Genomic DNA, 22,071 nt, shown 5'->3' with positions numbered 1-22,071 from the left:
TCCAGGTCTACAGAGCTTTCGTCCTGAGTACACTTCTGTACTGCAGCGAGTCATGGACTCTTCGCTCAGAACAGGAGAGGAAACTGAACGCTTTCCACATGCGCTGCCTCCGACACATCCTCGGCGTCACCTGGCAGGACAAAGTTCCAAACAACACAGTCCTGGAACGAGCTGGAATCCCTAGCATGTATGCACTACTGAAACAGAGACACCTGCGTTGGCTCGGTCATGTCGTGAGAATGGATGATGGCCGGATCCCAAAGGATCTCCTCTATGGAGAACTCGTGCAAGGAAAGCGCCCTACAGGTAGACCACAGCTGTGATACAAGGACGTCTGCAAGAGGGATCTGAAGGCCTTAGGAGTGGACCTCAACAAGTGGGAAACCCTGGCCTCTGAGTGGCCCGCTTGGAGGCAAGCTGTGCAGCATGGCCTTTCCCAGTTTGAAGAGACTTGCCCAACAGACTGAGGCAAAGAGGCAAAGAAGGAAGGCCCGTAGCCAGGGAGACAGACCAGGGACAGACTGCACTTGCTCCAGGTGTGGAAGGGATTGTCACTCCCGAATTGGCCTTTTCAGTCACGCTAGACGCTGTTCCAGAACCACCATTCAGAGCGCAATACCATAGTCTTTCAAGACTGAAGGTTGCCAACATGTATGTATGTATTGGCAATCTTTGGATCACCGCTATGTAGGAAGGTCTGATAAAGTTCTTCGTTCTCTTCATTCCGTCCTGGGATGTATTCTTGTCTGAATCCTCGGGGGATGTTTCTTTTTGCTGTGGCAATTATTGTCCTCGCGAATCTTTGATAATGTTGGCTTGTAGGTGGAATCCATTGTACGGTCCTGTCAAGATTTTTGGCAAATTTAGGCCAATTGGCTTTGTGGAAGTTCCATCTGGGTCTGGCAGTGGAGTGAATTAAAGGAATCTGAATTCCACTTTCAAGCAAAACAGAGCAGTTCTGGTTGTGTGGGAATTTGTCCAGTGCTTTCCTGATTATAGGGACTGGCTGCAAATTTAGGTCTTCTGAGGCGAAACATAGATCTGGGTTAGTTTTGCATTTCCAAGCTGCAGATTGAAACGTGCCCTTGTCTTTGGCATCAAAAATCAGTTTGTTTACAGCAGCCCAGTTGAGTTACAATTCCCCATTTTTGTCCGAAGAGCGACATTTCCAGTTGATGTGATGACTGTTAAAATCGCCTGCATAAATTGTAGGGTGTGGTTTGATGCTCAGAAAGTGCTGTGGCCAGAGTATCTGAGGTGGCTTATAGATGTTCACTATTGTGAGATCACCTAGTTTAGAAACAACTTCATGTATATTGTTTGTGGAGGTTGACATTAGAGAGGTGTTTTTTATGTTTCTTCTGATATATGTTGCTGCACCATAACTGCGATGGTAGGTGGCCTCTTGCCTCTGCTTCATTTTCTATGTGTGTCTTTTGAAGGATTGCCATATCTATATTCCTTTCTAATGGAAATTTGGAGATGTATTGGCTCTTAGATCTACTGAGCCCTTCGACATTGATTTGGCAGATTCTAATGATGTTCCCGATCTGTCTCATCATTTGGGCCTGAAAAGGCCCATTTTGCTTTTCCATTGCCATGTTTTAAAAAGCCTGGAAATCTATGATGTGGTCTGGCTGCCAGCTGATTGCTGCTTCATAAATACTGTTAATATATTAATATTTAGCTCACACTTTCGTGCTAGCCAGGGTACACCATTAGGAGGTGAACTAGCATCACACCCCAGACCTGGGAAGATTCAAATTCAAAGCACTGCACCCTAGTGGTTGACCTTGGGCCAGTTACTATCTTCAGTGTAGCCAACCTGTGGCAGTCCTATGCTATACAGAGATTGCTGCTGCATGTATTCTGTTGTGTCAGCAGCTGCGGGTAGGGTGGGGGTCAGACTAGGAAATCTGCCAGTCAGTAACCTCTTATCTGGTTGTAAGATTCCCTTAACATGCTTGTAGTAATGATTATATATTTGATTTTTGTATGTGGAGCAACCTTGGCAGATCACAAACTCCAATCTGAAGACGATGACATAAAAGTGGTGGAACTTAGTTTTGCCCATATTGAGGTAGGCATGTGTCTGGTGCCACTTTTGTGGCCTTTGAGATGCAACCTAACCTCCTGTGTTTGCTCGTGTGCCTTTTAGCAGCCAGTAGAAGAAAAAAGACGTCCAGTCTGCTTTCTGCTGCTTGGAAAAACAAGGCCCACAATGCAATTTAGCCATAGCTACATGTCAGTAGGTACAGGAGATGGGCTAGGAAGAATCTGGCCCTTCATTCATTCATTCATTCACTCACTCTGTAGGGGGTTCTACATTTTGTAACAACAGAAAGCAAAGGGATTGTCTTCATAAGCTGCGCTGTAGCGACGCAGGTATGTGAGATGCATTGGAAGTGGGCATATGAAAATAAAAGCTGTCAGGAACACTTTCCAGCAATAAGTCATATTATGTCGCATGACTTTTCCCAGAGGACATGCCGAGAGCTGGCAACTTGTGGAAATGCTTCATTACTTCCCGAGCTGCAGCAGTGAATGTATAATTTGCATACAACTTCTTTGGTCTTATCCACACCAAACCAAAGATGATGCTGTATTTCACCAAAGAAAATGTACAGAAACCAGTATTTTTGTTAAGATTTCAGTTTTTTCTGGTTTATGTTTTGTACGTATTCTGCCACTGGCAACTACAAACTATTATTCAAAAACATCAAAACAAATGAATGGAAATTATGGAATTGGAAAGTGGATCTTGGCCAGTCTGGCCTCCTAGTTTCTGAGCCTTTAGCACTTTGCACTATAGCACATTTTCAACCAATGTGTCATGGCTGTGAATGGTCCGCAGGTGTGCCGTGGGAGTTTGGGGGGGGGGGGTTCATTTATTTGTAGGGCCATTGGGGGATGTGAGCCCCCTACCAGCAGTATGGTATGCCTTGACAGTTCTCAGTGTGCCATGAGATGGAAAAGGTTGAAAATTGCTGCTTTAGCGCATCTTGCAGTTGTGTGTTCTCTTCCTCATGCCTGCCTAGAACCACATCTTAATAAAATGACAAGGGTGTGTGATGCATGTAGTGTCTTGTGGAAAATGCCATTCTGATACTTTTCAGACCTAAATTTTCTGTAAAAAAAAAATATTGTTCCAACAAGATGTAAAGGCATAACATTTTAAAAGTTTCATCTTTGAATACATCTATAAATGTATAAATTGTGGTACCTCTATTTATATTGAAGATAAGATTTTTTTTATGTTCTTCTCACAGGAGACAAATAAGAAGAGTCCATTAAACAGGTGTAAGTTCTATCTAGTCTAGCTTCCTGTATCTCACTGGCCCATCAGATACCTCTGGGAGCACACAAGACAACAAGATAACTGTATTCTGTTGTCGCTTCCTTGCATCTGGCATTCAAGATATGCAACTTACGAGTTTCAGAGGTAGCCTATAGTCATGGTTTGTAACCTGTGATGGACTTTTCCTCCATAAATCTGTCCAATCCCCTTTTAAAGGTATCTAGACTTCTAGGTGCCAGTACTACATCTGTGGTAAGGAGTTCCACAGATTTATTACTGTACATGCTGATCAAGACAGGTGTAGTTCAGAGGTGGAAGGGAACTCATTCTCTAGTTATATGAGTGCTGAGAAAACACTTTGCATGCTGTACTAGATTGTTGAACATAGTTATAGGCTTGGCTGATTTGTAAGAGACTAGTTTTGTGTCTAGTGGTTAGAGCAGAGAGTAAGAGAGAGAGAGAAATTTCATGCTGGCTATGAATTAATAGCCAGAGAGAGAGAGAGAGAGAGAAATCTCATGCTGGCTGGGGAAATAATTATTTTGGGAGGCCTTGGCTTCCCTACCTATAATGTGGGAATAAGAGTATTTGCCTGTTTTTCAAGTGCTGCTTTTCAGGATGGTTAAGGTAATGCATATAATGTTCTTGGAGCATTTTAAGAGAGCACCACACAAATATGAACAGTTATTGTTTTGTTTGAGGTGTGTTTGTGTTCCCACCACACAGAAAGGCTGAAATGATTTTTGGATTGTACATTAGATACAGAGTACTATTTGGGAAGTTGGGTTATAGATGTTGGGTGCAGAGATTGTGGAAGTAGGGTTGCTGAGCGTTTTGGTCTTGGGGTTATTGGCAAGGTCTTAGGCAATTATTGGCAAGGTATATTTGTGGTTGGGGAGAGGATGGTGCTAACATTGCTATAGCAGGGTTAGGTGGTGATATATACACATTTTAGTGTAGGTAGAACAATTTACAAGATGTAAAAGGCAGCACTCTCTGACTCAATACTGAGATCTTTGCTGGAGTATTAGGTTTGTAGTAAAGTAACCTGGAAAGGATACAGAAAAGGTCTATAAAGATAATGAAGGATCCACTAAACAAATTGAGTGAAGAAGTAGTAAAGGAACTGTTGGGCGGGAGGAAGATTATTGTTGGCCTTTAAAAATGTAGGAGAGGTGGGCAGGGGAAGCCAGGAAACAATTTGCTCACTTTCTCCACCTGAGAAGAAACCATGAATCTAAGCAGCAGAACTTAACCATACGAAAAATTCCCGTTACAAGAGCAATTGAGTAGACGATGGAATGGTTTTCTTTTCCGTGGAGGACTTTGAGGAAAGATTGAACAGGATCTATCAGAAATGCTTTAGATACTAATTATACAAGTTGGTGAATTTGGAGACCCTTTGGGGACAGGATTTGTCTATTTATGTGCTCCTTTTGGAGAAGACATGCTCGTTAGGGCAATAGGGTGTGTGTTCTGAGGGTGGTGGTGGAAGGATGTGTGTGTGACTCAATGATTTAAAAAAAAAAAGACATTTTGCTTTTCTCCTAGATTTCCTACCCTCCAAGTGATGAGGACGACAGTGATGATTCTGAAGGAGAGAACCAGGAACTTGCTCAGATTGACAGAGGTAAATCTGTTTCAATAACTGGGAAGAATATGTGTTGTGCTTGGGACTGTAGGACTTATGGCCCAATCTTATCCTGGGCCAGCCTAGATGGTACATGGTCACTTATACTGCTGCAGAGCATCTTTTGGGCCCACTGGGGACCAGGTCAGCCAGGAGAGGTAAATAAAGAAAAAATTTACTTAACCTCTCTGGCTGCTCTGTTGACCCCATAGGTCTGCTTAAATCTGTGCCAGCTCTTTAACTGATGTAGATAACAGATGTAGATCCGCAAGGGGCTTGTCTGGGCTGGGATGACTGTTTTGGATCTGGTGCATATTTTATAACCACACTTCTGGCTCTAGCTAGTTAAGCAGAAAACGCATTCTGCTGGGTGTTGTCCACACCTATCTATTGCTCAAGTCATTCCATCTCACCATGGCCAAGGGAAGTTCAATAGACTAGCCCCAGAATTCTTGTCTTTTGGATTTGGCAAGTGGAAGGGTAAAATATCAAGCCCCCGAAATAACATAGAAATTGCTGACTAGTTTGAATATACACGTGTGCTTTGTGTTGTGCCTCCAATCCTAATAACTGCATTTTTCTTAATTCCCAGATCTGTGTTTTGTTAAATTTCAGGTTCTGTTTTAACTATTTGACCCATGTCTGTTCTCCTTTTTCATGTTGTGTTTGCTTACTAAACTCCTTTTTTCTTTTCCAAGTTGCTTGCATGTTTCTTTCTGACAGAGCTAAGAGATATATGGAGAATGTTAGCCTCTGCATGTTTACTCAACAGTTAAGTCTTGCTATGTGTTCAGTAGGACTTACTCCCTGGTAAAACTTGCATTGGGCTGGAGCCTTAATGTAAAATGAGGTAACGTGCTGTTTCTCAGATAGCTCTTGGGAAAGACAGTGCTCCCAGGCAGGTTTCTCAGTTTGCCTGTTGCTGAACCTGATCCTCCCTACTCAGTGAAGTTCCTTTGGAAAAAAAGAATGCTTCTTCTGATGTTACAGTTCTTGCTGCAGAATTTGTCCCAAAGCTCTGCTCCCCACAGCCACACTCAGACCTTGAACATTTGTGAAAGTGTCTTTGAGGACTATTCCCTGATGCTTGCACACTTTTGTTTTTTCTTCAAGTCTTTGATAGTTAAATCTCTGCTAATGGAGACCATATAATTTTGTATTATTCTTATGCTACACCTTCTACTTTTGTTATATTCTGCTTCTGTTGTACATCTGTATAGTATTTGGACTTGTTTCTATGGCTTTATATCTTACAAAACCCCTTGGGTTGTTTCCCAACAGAAAAAGATGAGATATAAATTCTTTCTCCTTCTCCTGCCCCGCTGCCTTTGAATATACATGAGATACCCAACTCCCAAGAATGCAGCCATGCTGTTCAAGTGTAATGCGTAAAATAAGATCTGGGGTGATTGATGATTTCCTATAAACATCCCTGTTTAGAAAGCAAGGATGCTGAAGTCGTTTGATGGGAGGGAGGTGGGTAAACTGAGTCAAGTCATGTGGCATCAATGACCAAGATTGTTCATGTTCTTTGTCCATTTCTTCAGAGAGAAGACGGAATTGCACCTTGACCCCGCTGGCAAACAATCAGCTACAGAACCAGGAAAACCAGTGCTGTAAAGTGAGGGCCCATTTTCCTACTGGTCTGGACCGCCATAGCTCTGAAGAGGAGCTGGAATGTATCAGCCATGAATTTGCTGCTGAGAAGCGAAAGTGGTCGCAGGTCAACCGACTTACCTGCTGTGGTGACAACTATAATACCTCCTCCAGTGATGAGGAAGTGAAGAACTTGTGTGGCATGTCCTTCCGGCCTGTCGTAGAATCAGCAGAGGGCTTGCATGCCAGCCCCAGCCCAGTGCTCTTCAGTGCCTCCCCTCCCAAGAGACTCCAGCCATTGGTACGGACCCCGACATCCCGACCCTTAATCTTCACCAGTGTTGGTGCCAGCTTTGACCAAGCAATGCCATGTAAACGACACCGACAGGGCTATGGAGACAAGGTCAGTAGGCCCAGCCTCGACCTGGAAAAAATGCAGCAGGTAAGTCTGTGTCTCATTCTGGGTCACTTCATGGCATAGGACCTGCAAATGGATGAGAAATTGTGGAGCAACATTTTATCACAGCTGTGGAATAAGGAAGAGCTGAAACTGATCTGACTGCCCTGGGCTTATCGGTCCTAGCCATTCAAGAGTTTATGGCCATTTGTAGGCTAGTAAAGTACTGCTGTCTTGAATTGTTCCCTTCAGTGACGTACCTGGTGGGATGTCCAGACGACCAAGTGGCTGAAAACCAAAAGTGACAATTTTCAGCCTCTAGAAGGCCTTTGAAGGTCAGGGGGCACATGCGGTCTCTCCAGCTGTCTGAGGGGAGGTAACAGGCGCTGAGGGGCAGCACCTCCAGGTGTGGGGGGAGCTACCCCTAGAGGTATGCCCCTGGGCGCTACAGTGATGAGGAATGCCACTGGTTCCCTTGATTCTACTTTGTATTGTTATTAACAACATTTATGTACCACTTTTCAACAAAAAAAGTTTCCAACCTTCTCTTCCTGTCTTCCCTGGAGCCTCTACGCTGGCCTTGATTTCGCTCAAGGCTTTGGAAAGACAATTTTAACCTTCATTCACCCGATGGTGCCAGTTATACCCTGTACTTTAACTCATTACGGAAAATGAAAGCCCGCTCTTTCGTTCTTCCCCACCCAAGGCTTCCATTTCCTATTCCTCTAGGTTTCTCCTGGCAACACTTTGTGTTCAGCACCTATTAGCTTTGTAAGTAGAGGCCTCTGGCATCCCAGCCTGCCAGACGATGGTGTGGTATTGTTTTCCTGTAACGAGTTGGAAGGAGCGGCTGTCCCATCTGCTTGTCATGCTAGGTTGCTTGTGCCTTTGCAGAGGAGTGTTTTGGTTCAATATGCGAGTTTCTTGCAGCTGGCCCTCTTCCCACTTTCTTTCCTTTACTCTTTATTTTTTTTTAATTGGGCTGTAGTGGCTTGGCTTGTGCACAAAGGCATAGATACATCTACAGTGAATGCTCTCTCTTGCGACCCTTGATCGCTGTCCTTGGGCAATGTCCTAATTATACCCGAGACCTGCTGCCAGCTATATGCATTTTAATGAGTGCTTTGTGTCTGTGTCCCAGAAAGACCAAGGTCATGGCTGGCCTCTGGCAGTTGGTGTGGTCTCATCTTTTTCAGGGTAGTCAGGATGTGGACTCACCTCCCTGCATCACAGTCTCTGCGCATGAACTGGAGGTTGTCCATGACTTTGTGTACCTTGGCTCAACGATCTCCAACACTCTTTCTCTCGATACTGAGCTAAAGAAACGCATCGGTAAAGCAGCTACCACGTTTTCCAGACTCACAAAGAAGACTCGGTCCAACAAGAAGCTGACGGAACATACCAAGATCCAGGTCTACAGAGCTTGCGTCCTGAGTACACTTCTGTACTGCAGCGAGTCATGGACTCTTCGCTCAGAACAGGAGAGGAAACTGAACGCTTTCCACATGCGCTGCCTCCGATGCATCCTCGGCGTCACCTGGCAGGACAAAGTTCCAAACAACACAGTCCTGGAACGAGCTGGAATCCCTAGCATGTATGCACTGCTGAAACAGAGACGTCTGCTTTGGCTCGGTCATGTTGTGAGAATGGATGATGGCCGGATCCCAAAGGATCTCCTCTATGGAGCACTCGTGCAAGGAAAGCGCCCTACAGGTAGACCACAGCTGTGTACAAGGACATCTGCAAGACAGATCTGAAGGCCTCAGAAGTGGACCTCAACAGGTGGGAAACCCTGGCCTCTGAGCGGCCCACTTGGAGGCAGGCTGTGCAGCATGGCCTTTTCCCAGTTTGAAGAGACACTTGCCCAACAGACTGAGGCAAAGAGGCAAAGAAGGAAGGCTCATAGCCAGGGAGACAGACCAGGGACAGACTGCATTTGCTCCCCGTGTGGAAGGGATTGTCACTCCCGATTCGGCCTTTTCAGCCACGCTAGATGCTGTTCCAGAACCACCATTCAGAGTGCGATACCATAGTCTTTCGAGACTGAAGGTTGCCAACAACAAACTCGGTTGGTTGTCCGACACAAGGCAGATGGTGAGTGTGGTGGAAGAACCGTTTTGGGTGCTTGAGGTGCAAGCATCCGAAAGGGGGAAAAGAGGCCAGGGGTACAAGAGCTTCTGTTGTTGGTAGAGTAGAAGGTGGAATTGGGGTAGCTGCAGCTTGCCCTGCAGGAGTAAGAAGGGCTTCACTATCTGAAATTCCACCTACTGAGCAGCTATGGAAGGTAGAGGAGCACTGTCTTTTCCTCTGTACTTCTTGCTGCCCCGAGAGCAGGAATTTTAGGTGTGGAGCAGAGCAGGATTCCAGATGCTTGGCAGAGACTCTGGGTGAGCGTATTGAGTTGGTTCTGAAGAGATGAGGGCAGGTGCAGTGCAGATAGGTGAAAGGGAGCTAAAGTTGCGTGTCGGGAGTGTTAGAACAGAAAAAAACAAAATATCTTTTCCCAGTGTGTGATTAGTCTGTGGAACTCCTTGCCACAGGATGTGGTGATGGCATCTAGCCTAGATGCCTTTAAGAGGGAATTGGACAGATTTATGAAGGAGAAGCCCATCACAGGTTACAAGCCATGATGGTTATATGCAACCTCCTGGTTTTGGAAGTAGGCTACCTCAGAATGTCGGATGCAAGGGAGAGACAACAGGGTGCAGGTATCTTGTTGCCTTGCATGCTCCCTGAGGTATCTGGTAAGCCACTGTGAGATACAGGAAACTGGATTAGATGGGCCTTTGGCTCTTCTTATGTTCAGAGATTCATGCAGCAAAATGGAAATATGAATGCTGAGTACAATTTCATTCTGATACTTTAGCATTTTTTCAGGTTTAGAAGTCAAAAACACTCCTGTGTTCCATAACTGTAAAGCATCACTTAGTATTATGTGTTGTAAAGCAGTGGTGGTGTGATAATAATTGATTTACAATAGATGAGAGGACATATCTCTGCCCTGAAGGGTTCATAGTCTAGGAATGGATGCAAAAGAGATGCTGAAAGAAAGGTAAGAGAATAGCAGGATAGTAAACTTGGGGCAGAGGAGACCATTTGTGATGATTTCATGTACGTGTACTAGAGCTTAGTTGCAATAGCTTTAAGAAGCTACATGGAGTGCAGTCCAGCACAACTATTTCCATTTAGATAAACTTCTGCCTGTTCAGCATCTGGTCTTGACCGAAAGGATGGGAAACGGATGACGGTCGCTGTTCATAAATATCAGCTCTGCCTCTGATGATCCCTTAGGCCTAATTATCGGGTAGCACTGGCAATACAGGCTTTCATTTCAGCTTTACAGGAGAATCTTATTTTCCTCCTTGCTCTCATGCTGGCTCAAAAACTCTGGCTTGACCTTGGGACAAGATGCCCTGGCCCATAAGGTCACATGTCAAAAGCTGTGCCCCGATACTTGATGATGCAGTGGAGACTCTCTAGTCCATCACTCTCCTATTCTCCACATTCCTTCTGCCCTCCCCCCTATTCCTTTTCTGATACAGGGAGAGGGAGGAGGAGCAGCAGCAATGGGGGTGAGTGGGCAGATGGCTTGGTGTACTATCTGCCAATCTGCTGCCTCAGTCAGCTTCATGGATTGGCTGGCCTGGCTTGATCTATGCATGTGGTCAAATGGGCTGTACATCTGTTGACTAACTGGTGGAACACTTTTGAAACAACCTTCTTTGCATGTTAAAAAAGTCACTTGAGTCCTCCTGGGACAAAGAACCATCACATTACTTTGTTATGTAAGCTGCTTTGAGAGCTCTTTGTTTAAAAGTGGTGCATAGAAATAAAATTGAGTTCGTTAGGAGTAAAAAAAACAAGACACAACCTACAGGATGGATCTAACCAGACTGTTTTCTACTTTGATGTGCAAGTCTTGATATGTTTGACGACTTAAACATGTATCGCTTCATATTGCAAGTTAGGGGGATTACATACACTCAACCAACTACTTAGTTCAGGGCTTCTTGAAATTGGTTGTGAGCAGCTTGGAAGGGGGTTGTGAAGCTCTGAAAACTAGGCTCAATCTCTGTAACTTCCAGGTAGCGTTGGGGATGACCCCTGCTTGAAACCCTGGAAAGACCCTGCCAGTAGATGTGGGCAGTTTATGTGGCCAGTAAATGTGGGCACTGAGAAAGAAGGACCTTGTTCCAAGGGTTCTTAAAGTGTGGTTGTGCCCAGCTGTCATATGTGGAGCTGCATACATTTTATGTATTTTGAGGGTTTCAGTAAGATAGTTGGAGAAGCCCCTGGTCTCAACATTTTGCTTCATTAGACCTCATTCAGGTGACCATGTCCTCCTGAGACAAAGAACCATCAGAATTCATTCAGGTTCGTTGGGATGGAAAGGAAGAGAATATTGGATTTAAAGGTGATCGTTGGAGGGCTGAATTTTGTAGATAGGAATAAGGAGCCCAAACTTCTTTGAGGAGAGAAAGCGTCTTGATATGAAAGAATCTCCTGCAAGATGAAAAGAAACAGCAGTGTGGTCTATTATATGAAGTGTGAGGGAATAGAGTGAAATGCATGAGGACAGCAGAGAAGTTATTTTGACTTGCTGGAATTCCTTAAGGGACAGTGCTAGCATCTGGCAATAAACTAGAAGTCTGAGGCATCTGTTTTTAATTGGAATTGGCTGGCTTGTTGGAAGCCCTCTCTGGTTCTCTGTCACCCTTTTGACTCTGAGTGTTACAGCCTGGTAAGAGGGTATTAGAGTTGGCCTGTTGCTCTGGCTGTTGTCCAGAAGAAAGGTCAGATGGATCTGCTGGTAGCATTGTTGCATGTATTTTGGTACTTTACAGTGCCAAGATAGTGTCCTAAGTGCTTCTAGGGTGTGAATATCCTCCAACGTGCTCTATAGTTTGGTGGAGTCTGCTGCAAACTTGTTTAACTTGTGTAAACAATACTCCCATTTTTCTGAGTACTTGTTTGTCAGTATCCACAGTTGCTAGACTGATGGTGTGACTAGGCAGCAGAATGTTACTCTGTTTGCTAAAGGCGCATGGAATGCCACTAGAGTTTGGGTTATCTCAACAGCTTCTGAAATGAGGTGTGTTGACTTGATCATTCCAGTAAATGTTGGGAATGGATCCTTGGAGACTTAAGGACAAAGTTGGCTTCCTCTGTGACTGAATTAGCCTAGACTGTGAAATTGTGAATAGTTCTGTTGCAACTTGCAGTACAGTACATACTCTGCAGGATTAGTTGGTAGATATCAACTAATGGGCTATGTCAGAATGCCAATGCAAGGGAGGGCACCAGGATGAGGTCTCTTGTTATCTGGTGTGCTCCCTGGCTGCTGTGAGATACAGGAAGCTGGACTAGATGGGCCTATGGCCTGATCCAGTGGGGCTGTTCTTATATCAACTAGATATAGATATTATTCAAAAATGCGTCAAGCAAGATTCAATCCTTTGCCTTTCTGACATGTCAGGTTGCCTAACTGGAGGGCTGCAGGTTGCATTGGAGTTTGCCTTACTGTTCAGATCTTACTAACTAGCGTTCCGCTTAATTGGGCCAGCATTACTGATCTCTCTTCAGTCCTGTTCTGATCGAATGACCTGCCTGCCTTTTGATCCCTTTGCAGTTTCCAAATAGTTTTCAGGGGCTACTCTAATAAGTGTTCTAGGAAACTGCTGGGGAAAACATTCCATATAGGATAATTTTTTGCTTGGCAGATGATGTTGTTGTCTTGCCTCCTTGCATATACCTGCAAGTTGTCTTGTACCCCAATGTCCCTTTCAAGATCTCTAATCAGCTCGGGTTATAGGCTTGCGTCCTGGAAGTAAGAGACACATAACACATGTACAAAGCAGAGATTTTTCAACTAGTGGAATGCACATGAAGGACTGGCTTTCTCACGGATGTGATCCTAGGTTTCTTCCGAAAGCAATGACAGACATTTTTCATTAGATAGGTAATTGGCGATAATCCTATACTTGGCTTGAGGTCAGTGTCACGCTTGAAGGCAGCCTAGATGTAACTTCCTTAGAAGTGCCGAAATACAATTTTTATGTAGAGGGATCGGTTATACATATTGGGGGGAGGGAAACTGCAGCCCTTGGTGCTTTTGCAGAGGCTACTATCAATTGTTATATCCTTGTTAACTCTGCTAGTATTAATAATAACTTTTTTAATATACTCTGTGTGTGTCTGTGTGTCTGTGTGTCTGTGGGTGTGTGTGTGATGGTATAAGCTGCCCTGATTCTTGACTATTAGAAAAAAAAAAACACTAAAATGGGTACTAGTACAACAAGTTTTGCAATTTGAATGAATTTTTACAGGGAAGAGTCAAATTTTGAAAAGTTCTTATTGATGGTTGGAGATTTTCTTCTGCTGAAGAGGGGGGTGGGGAAACTAGCTTAGACTTGCTCTGCTGCATTTGTCACACCCATAGAAGTCTTTGGCAGGTTGGTATGTTAGCACTTAATGAATGGCCTCCTTATATTTAAATGTAGAAGCTTTGAGTGTGTGTGGGGGATTTCCTCAAGTATTTGGCAGTGGTTTATGTGCTGACTGACTTGTGTGAGAGAAGATTTAACTCTGTGCTGAGGACTGTGCAAGATTCCCACTCATTTCCGTAAGCATACAGCCTTTTGTGCAGGTCCAGTTGCTGTTGAAAAATCAAACGTTTTTTAAGGAGCAGAAGCAATAAAAGTTCCCAGGGGTGGTGCCAGGATCAGGCACTGACAGAGGAGCCATACCTTTAAGAGTTTGCACCAACCCCTGAACCTTTGCTGCCAGTGGTAGTGCCCAAATTGACAGTGGAGGTATGATGGAGGCTTAGTGCCGGGCTTTGCCCCCAGGAACATAGTGCCAGCATTGTTAATTCTTCATTCTATAGTTTCCGGTCCCTAATTCAGTTCAGAATAACTAAACTGCACACTACTTTGCATGCATCATGAATAGTGGTAGTGTGAGTGGTGTGGGCAGTCCAGGCTTGCTGGACTCTGAAGGGCGTCGGAGGGGATTGTGTTGGGGTTGAGGAGACCCGAGGCAGGGAAACCTCTTCAGGGTTCCCAGGGAGACAGCTGTAGGCAGTGACAGCCTCAGACTAGCACCCATTGCCCTCTTCCATAACCTCCCTGAAGTGGCTCTTGTCTTGGGGTTTACCATCATGGTTAGGTTTTTACTGATCAACACTCTGTGTACCCTGTCGACAGATTGTACCTGCCTTGGATGGGGCATATGAATAAATGTACAGATGAACAGTGACAGCACCCAGGTATAGTTTCATATGTGTGCATAGTTCTAAAGAAGGAAGCTCTTTGTAACTGCTTTCTCAATCTGCTGTACCTATAGAGGTGATCTGATTCCCACCCTCCCACCCCCACCATCAAGTGTCCTATCAAGTGTCAGTGAAGGTTCTAGTAACAGAAAGACTTGACTTGCTACATATGATAAGCTAGTGGGGGCAATTTGTAGAACCTGTTCTTCCTCTGTTGGGGACCTAATAAAACCTGCAGCAGTAGTGACCCACTAGCAAGCCTCGGGCACAATGCAGGCAGCTGAGCAATTAGTGGGAGAACATTCGGAGACTGCTCCCAATCAAGAAGTTAATTATAAGCTGCATCAGTGGATTAAATCACTAGAGAGTGAGATCCTTTGATCCTATTAGCTCTTCATAGCTCCAGTGTGCACTGTTGCAGTTCAGTATATCTTTTGTGGAAAGTTGATGCAGGGAGATGGAAATTGAGTACATTGGGTTAATATATAAATTTCCTTTCTTATTCTGCTGTCATCTTTGGGAAGCATCTAAATGATATTGGACAGTCTCTTCAACCCGTTCATCATCTTTGCTGACAATTCCAAATAACAGTGTTTATTGATGCCAAATCAGGCTTGTTTGCATATATAAATGAGCCTAATTAATCATAAATAAACATAGTCACATGTGCAAATTGGTGAATCATTGGTGTATTTGTATTGCTGTCGACACAGAGTGTGGAGGTGGGACTAGCGTTGCCTGATCAATGTTTTAAAAACTGAATTGTTGCAAGTTTTTCTCTGGAAGTGAATGACCTAACATATGCTGTGTTTGTGGCTGCATTACAGTGGTGTCACAAGCTCACTTCAGATGTCACATAAAAACATTGTTTTAATCCTGGTTCTATGTGATGATCCCTAGCCATGGATGTGCATGCTTCCCTCCTCCACCTCTTGCTTTGCATGCACTGGGAGGAAGGAATCGACTTCTGATCATAGCTTGGTTGTGCAAGCCAGGATTTGTATGTGATGTCTGTATCCAGGGGTTCCTGGCTTGGTCTAAACAGTTTGCAAACATGCCTAGAGCTGAAGCAGGAATACAATGCTAGCTCTGGAATGCAAACTTAATAGAAGCCGAGATTTGCTGGGTTTGGATGTTCTGGCAAATCAAGGCTTGTGCTAAGACCAGAAGTGGAATGCTTCCTGTCCCTGCATGCATGCCTGAGACTAGGGGATGTGGTGAGGAACTTGGATTAAACCATAGTCCTGTATGATGCCTAAACTGATCACTGGCTGTTATCAGCAGCTCTTGATTCTTTGAATTGGGTAAAACATGCCCCTTTTGCAAGGATGTAACGGTGAAGCATTGTGGAAATGTAGTGTATAAGGCAGCTTTGTATGTTCAGATATGCATTCTAACACTTTGCTGTGTTAACAGAGACCAGATTTGCATTTGTCATTGACCTGTCATGCAAATGGCAATTAAGCCCTTTGTATTTGGGAGCAAGGGGCCTCCAGAGTGCGTGGCTGTGGTATGTGTTGAAGTTTGGCCTTGGAAAATAATGCCTTGTGGAACGAGCCCTATGAGAATGAGTGAGGGTGCTGTCTGTTCCTTTGACAGGGTGTGCAGTTGCCTCCTGTGCATGTGCCTGCTCCAGTTTGCCACGTGGTGAGACGTAGGTGGGACCCCGTCAAGCAGAAGCGATGTAGCTGCAGCTTGCCTCGCACAATAGTGGCTTTGTGTTGCAGCCTGACCTCGTTTGTCCACCACGCTGCAGCTGCTCCCCTTCCGCACACACAGGCGTCCACTCTCAGAACGCTGTGTGCCAGACACAACAATTAAGAGGGAGGGAGTGGGCAGATGAGTTTTTCCTTTGTTTTCCTCACTGGTTCTCTTGTCCGGGTGTGGGTTTGGCTTTGTGTTCTGTCCCAACAACTGGCACTTGCAGGGGTGTGAGAATAAAATCTAGGCTAGGAGCGTAGGGAGGGGCACTGTTCCAATATAGAGCATCCTTATTGGTTCCTTGTCCTCTCTATGACTGTCTTTATTCTTGTGAGATTGTTATCTCAGTGCTGATGAGAAAAATCAAGACTGGAGCCTTCTTGTACACGAAGAAAGCACATGTGAGCAGTGGGTACCAATGATACATATTCTGAATCTCCCTGGATTTCTGACTTGTCTTGTCAAAAATGTCACACAGAATTGGAATGCCTCGGTGGATAGGACTGTCATTTTTCACCATCGTCGGCTATATTCTCTCTCTATAAAAGGTAACCATATTTCCTCTTTGACTATAAAGTGTGCTCAGGGCTTCAGCTATTAGGCTGAGGCTTGCGTTCATGTCCAGTAAAGCCATTTCTTGTACTGCCCATACTCTAATAGTGTGGTGTTGCGGGTGTGTGTGTGTGCTTGTCCACCTTGACCTCAGCTTATCTCTGCCTGCCCTTGCCTTGAGTTCACACTCTATGTGTGATGGCAAGGTAACGAGTGAATGACAGGTCTGGGTGTGCGTAGGTTTGCTAAATGGTGGTCTAAGTGCAGATGTGTAAGCAAGAAGGCCTTAGGAGTGGACCTCAACAGGTGGGAAACCCTGGCCTCTGAGCGGCCCGCTTGGAGGCAGGCTGTGCAGCATGGCCTTTCCCAGTTTGAAGAGACACTTGGCCAACAGTCTGAGGCAAAGAGGCAAAGAAGGAAGGCCCATAGCCAGGGAGACAGACCAGGGACAGACTGCACTTGCTCCCAGTGTGGAAGGGATTGTCACTCCCGAATCGGCCTTTTCAGCCACACTAGACGCTGTTCCAGAACCACCATACCAGAGTCTTTCGAGACTGAAGGTTGCCAACAAGTAAGTAAGCAAGAAAAAGAAAGGGCAGCACCGACCGGATAAAGAAGGGAAAAGCAAAAGGTCTATTTCTAGGCTGCCAATCATGAGGAAGATCTCTCCCCATGTTACGCTGCAACATATAAGCACTGATAACAGAGAGAGTGGGCCAAAGTGCACGTATGACCTGCATGCTCCCAGTAAGCCCTCACATGTTAATTTTCTTGGAGAGAAATGGCTCCGTAGGGCCAAAGCTATGAATGCATGCAGCAAAAATCATGGCGGATCAGGCCTGGCATGTTTGGATTGGTTGCATAGTACAATCCAGCAGTTCCCAAACTGTGGGTCGTGGCTCCCTGAGGAGCTACGGGAACCAGCCAGGGGACCTGTGGATCATAGCAAAAAACCTGCTGCCCTATACAAATTGTAGTCCTAATGGGGAGCCGCAGCTAATGGCCCAGTAGGCCAAAGGAGCAGCTAGTTGAAAAGTTTGGGAATTACTGGTATGATCAGTGCACATAGGTGAGAGGGGTGTGTCTGGGTCCATTCCTGCTGCATCATTGTATTTTGATTTTATTTGGCTTAACAATACCACACTCATCCCAATTTCTAATGCGCGCACACAAGCACCCTTCAAATGTCAAGGTAAAAACGAAAGATTCTTGCATGTTACCATAGCTTAGGTACAGACAGCTGTTGACATGGAGTGTTGCCTATAAATGATAGTTGGGAAAGAACAGAAAGCTGTTGCATGGGGAATGTTCTCACCATGGGCCTTCACATATGTAAAGGAAGTTGTATTGGGGTTGGGGAGCAGCTTTTCCACACTGCAGGCTATCATGGAGGAAAGAGCAAGGACTTGGAGGTGGGCTAACACCACCATGTCCGTATGTTGGACCCTGGTTGGAAGAAGCAAAGGTAAGCTAGGGATTCTATGAGAATTGCAAGGTTTGTGTCTTTTAGGAATCTTGCAGGAATCTATTTGGACCTTGTTATGTGAAATATTTTATACACACAGGTTCACTGTGTCTTTGAAAAGGAAAAAATAATGTTCATTCTCATTTCCTGGTTAGTTTACAAAAAAAAGTCTTTAAGGAAAAAATGAACAAGATTTGACTAGTCTTAAAAACTGGTGGAGCAGAAGCCATCATCTTGAATCATTCTAATTTTTGACTGAATATCAAACCAGGGTGAAGGACCTGCTGTGCTAGGGAGTCAAAGAAATGGAAGTGGCGGGAGGGTTTTTGTAGGCTGAACATCTTTTCTTTGATATTTCTCATTGTGTATCACATAAAATTTAATAATACAAATTGTTCTACTCGGTTTAGGCGTAATACTTGTTCTTGAAGAAAATCTGAACCATTCAAGAAAAGCTTTCTCTTGCAGCATGGAAACAACCAGCGTGGCACTCCTTGCTTTTGGACAGGACCAGCTGTGGGAGGTGTGGAACCCAATGCTGCATGGTCCTTATGGGCCATACCCTCACTGCGGGCCACTTACCTGTGATGAGCAGGGTGCCCCATGTCACACATGCCAATGTCGCCACCTACTGCTTCCAGTGTGTTTTCGGGCCAATCAGAAGCAGCGGTGGGTGAGAGGGGACCCTATGAGAGCTCCACTCGCCATACCAGCCTGTGAATGGAGGCTCACCTCCATGCGAGGTGCCAGCTGTGGCTGTGGGTAGCCTGTTCCCCGCTGCGGCACAGCCCCGCTGCAAGATGCAGGGCCCTGTTAGGTGAAATGGCCCAAATTGCACTAAAGCCAGCCCTGCTTTTGGATGGGAAAGCTTTTAAAAGTTCTCAAGTGACTAGGCTGCAGTCCTAACTACCTAGGTCTCTTGTCCACATGCATGTGTGTATTCCAAGTACAAGTTGCAAATAATGTTTTATGTGGACTGTGGCAAAACCCGATCTGCAGTCACTATTCCTGCGAACATTTGAAAGTCCAATGTGAGGTCATGAACAGTCTCAGTCATGGGCTCTTCTCATTCCTTAGAAGTAAACCCGATTGAGTTCAGTTGGGAGCAAATCATGTTTAAACTTGGTGGGACATCCTTCCAAAGAACTGTCCCCAGCATTAGGCTGTGTTGGGTCTTCTCACACCACCTCACCTCAATTTCCCAGTGCTCCAGAGAACGTTGGTCATGATTAAGCGTCTTAGAAATCTGATGTCTCACACTGGTTACAACCCAAGATGTAGAAATGCTTGCATTAATTCAGAGGATATTTCTCAACACTTGATAGAAACAAGCAATGCGATGATGCATTACAGTCTGTCACACTGACATGCTGATAAAGGTGAATTTGTCTGTTGGGCTCTTAATCCCTGATCCAATGCTTAGATTACTGGGGAAAAGGTCCTGCCAGGTCAGTTGGACAACACCGTGAAATTGTCTGATTTCTCTTAAGGAGTTGTGAGTCTACTTTAGGAGCTTCTGCTTTGCTAAGTGAGTTGTCAGCTAGCTTGCAGAGGAGTTGCCTTACAAAGTGTTAGCTTTGTTAGATTAGTTTTTATTGCTTATTTTTGTGGGGTCACTTTACTCTTCGGCTTGGAGTTTTCCAAACAAGACATTGCTCTTCGTAGGACTGTTCTAGATCAACTATGCAATATCACTGGAGTTATTGCTGAAAATTTCCTTTTTCTTGACGGTTTATTGTTCTAAAGTAGTCTGCTCAGCTAGGCAATTTTCTGATGGCATCACTACATTGTCTACATATCTCTCCATTGACTAGGCCCTATGCAGCTGCTATGGCAACAGGTGAAGTGATACCAGGAAGTGATCTCTCTCGTGTGACCAGAAAAGCCTTTGGGAGCAATTTAAACATTGTGCTTGTGTAATGTAATCCGTCAGTGGTGTATATTTATGATTTTTGTGTTGGAAACTAGGGAAAGATTGATCTTGTGCTTGAAATTCTCAGTTTGCAAAACAAGGTCAGGGTTGCTACTTCTTCTCCTGGCCTGCACTCTTAATAGCGGCATGATACGTTGACATTCAGGAAGGGTGGCTCTTGCTATGCCAGGCAAAGCTTTACCTGTTCAACTCTTGCTTTTGCATGTGCATCTTAAGGGTGCAGGAGCCTTGCCAGGAAAAAATAGTTGGGAACTCTGAATATACGGCTGCATCTTGTACTCTTGTACATCTTGTAGTCAGTTGGGTTGAGTTCAGTAATGGGGTGTTCCTTGCTGGGAGCCCACCTACGCACTGGACCTGGACGTCACCCTGCTGCTCTAACCACTGTACCATGTTTGCTGTTCGTAGTATAGTCTGGTTTAATGTTGCTTCAGCCATGTTATTTGTGTTCATAAATATGAATTCTGTGCTGCTTTCCTGGACAGAACTCTGGAAACAAGCAGGCTGACCTGGAATATCATTTTCTTTAGCTGTAGACCACCCCCTCCCCCGCTTGCTAATCTGAAAGGCAGAGCTGGGGCTGGGCACTGAATCAGTTCAGGGAAAGGGGTGGCCAGTCCATGCAACAATATTTGAGTCTTCTTCATGAAAGCTCACTGCTGATAGATCCCAGTTGAAGACTGAGTGCTTAGGGGAAGCATAGTAGACCGCTATGTTGGTGAAACAACGCATGCCAATTTCAAGGTAGAGAATTAATCTATCTGGTTCTCCCACCCATCCCAATACACTCCAGCCTGACTTCCTGGATCCTTGCAGTAAAAATGAATGGCTGTTGGAACCAGCTGCTTTTGGTTATCTCCAGCCTTAGTAGAGACAGGAAGCTAAAGCAGGCTCTCCCTTCTGAAATTGCATTATCGGAGATTTATGATCCAGCTTTGCAGACCTCAGAAATGCCCCTGTCGGTTTAAACATGGAGACTTGCAGCACTTGTGCCTGTTTATTGGAAGGTAAATTCTACCGCATTTGGAATTTTCTCCCAAGAAAGTATGTTTTAGGACTGCTGTCCTAAAGTTAGTTTAAGACTGTTGTGCACCTCGGAAAACTTGATAGCACGTGGATAATTTTAATCAGAAATCCTAGGAATGACCAAGCACCATAAACTTTAATTTTTCAGTTATTGCATTGATCCTTCTCATACAAGTGAAGCAGAAAGATGGATGAAATATAAGGAACTCTGCTTCTAGTGCTTGGGTTGAAATAGGAAAAATTTCTAATTATAGAATGAGGAAACCTCTGACCTGTTTTGTATATGGTTGTACACAGGATAACCTTGGGATGTCAGAGTTTGAGGAAGAACTGAAGGGGAAGGGACAACCCCTTCTAAGCTTCTTTGGGATGTCCCATGTTAACTGGGGGGGAGGGGTGCATTGCCACAGTGCCTGGAATCTAGACATGTCTCTTTAGGACATTAGCTGTAGCCATAGTCTTTGGGTGGTAAGCTGGAGAAATTCTAGAGGGTTACCATGGAAGGCAGTTTGCCAAGTCCTCTCTCAAACCTGGAGCTGATTTTTCCTTTCTGCACACCCCCTTTGCCTTGGCTAATCCCGACCCAAAGGACAGAAGTGGAGGAAGAAGCAACTACTTGCTAAGTTCTGCTCAAGAAAGTGTCTTCTGCAGCTGTTTCTCTTCCATCAGTGCTTTACTTTCAGAGTCCCAGAGATCAGAATTACCATGCAGGTGTCTTTTTTTTGCCACTCTTCTCCCTCCCTCCCAGTTTGAAAACCTAGGCAATGGTGGAGAACTACTCATCATATGATAAACAAGAATTGCCTTCTCAACAGCCTGGGGAATTTCAAGTCAAGTTGGTGGTTTTGTGGTGAGGGTGGAAAATTTTGTAAGACCTGGTGACCTTTTGTGAAACTTCTCTTCACAGTGCAATTCTTTTTATGCAAGAGACTGCACACTCTTCCTCCCCCTCCCCACCAGTTTTAGAATCTCACTGTGCTATTGTAGAAGGTGGAGTCACTTAAGCACAAGCCTTGTCCAGTAAATGCCAGGAGTGCACCTGTGGGCAAGATGAGGCCGTGCAGCTGCCTGGCCCATCGAGAGGCACAGGTTGGGGAATTGAGAGGTCATCAAGTATAGTTATTCCCTATGGTAGAGCACATGCTTTGCATGTAGAATGGCCCAGGTTCAATCCTCAGCACCACCAGTTAGGTCAGAGAAGTT

At 44.9% G+C, this 22,071-nt stretch overlaps 1 protein-coding gene across 2 annotated transcripts in view; it reads left to right on the top strand.

Moving 5' to 3' along the window:
* The window catches only part of LOC136636514 (uncharacterized), a 64,428-nt gene that overhangs the window by 13,880 nt on the left and 28,477 nt on the right, over positions 1-22,071 (top strand). For both annotated transcript variants that reach the window (XM_066611631.1, XM_066611632.1), the window contains exons 2-3: positions 4,850-4,928; positions 6,476-6,966. In XM_066611631.1, the coding sequence (XP_066467728.1) occupies positions 4,850-4,928; positions 6,476-6,966 (570 nt within the window). The remainder of the gene's footprint in view (positions 1-4,849; positions 4,929-6,475; positions 6,967-22,071) is intronic.

The sequence above is a fragment of the Tiliqua scincoides genome, chromosome 1 (genome assembly GCF_035046505.1).
Source record: "Tiliqua scincoides isolate rTilSci1 chromosome 1, rTilSci1.hap2, whole genome shotgun sequence".
Taxonomy (NCBI): Eukaryota; Metazoa; Chordata; class Lepidosauria; order Squamata; family Scincidae; genus Tiliqua; species Tiliqua scincoides.
Note: the sequence above shows the minus strand (reverse complement) of the source record. Positions and strands in the feature narration are given on the sequence as shown.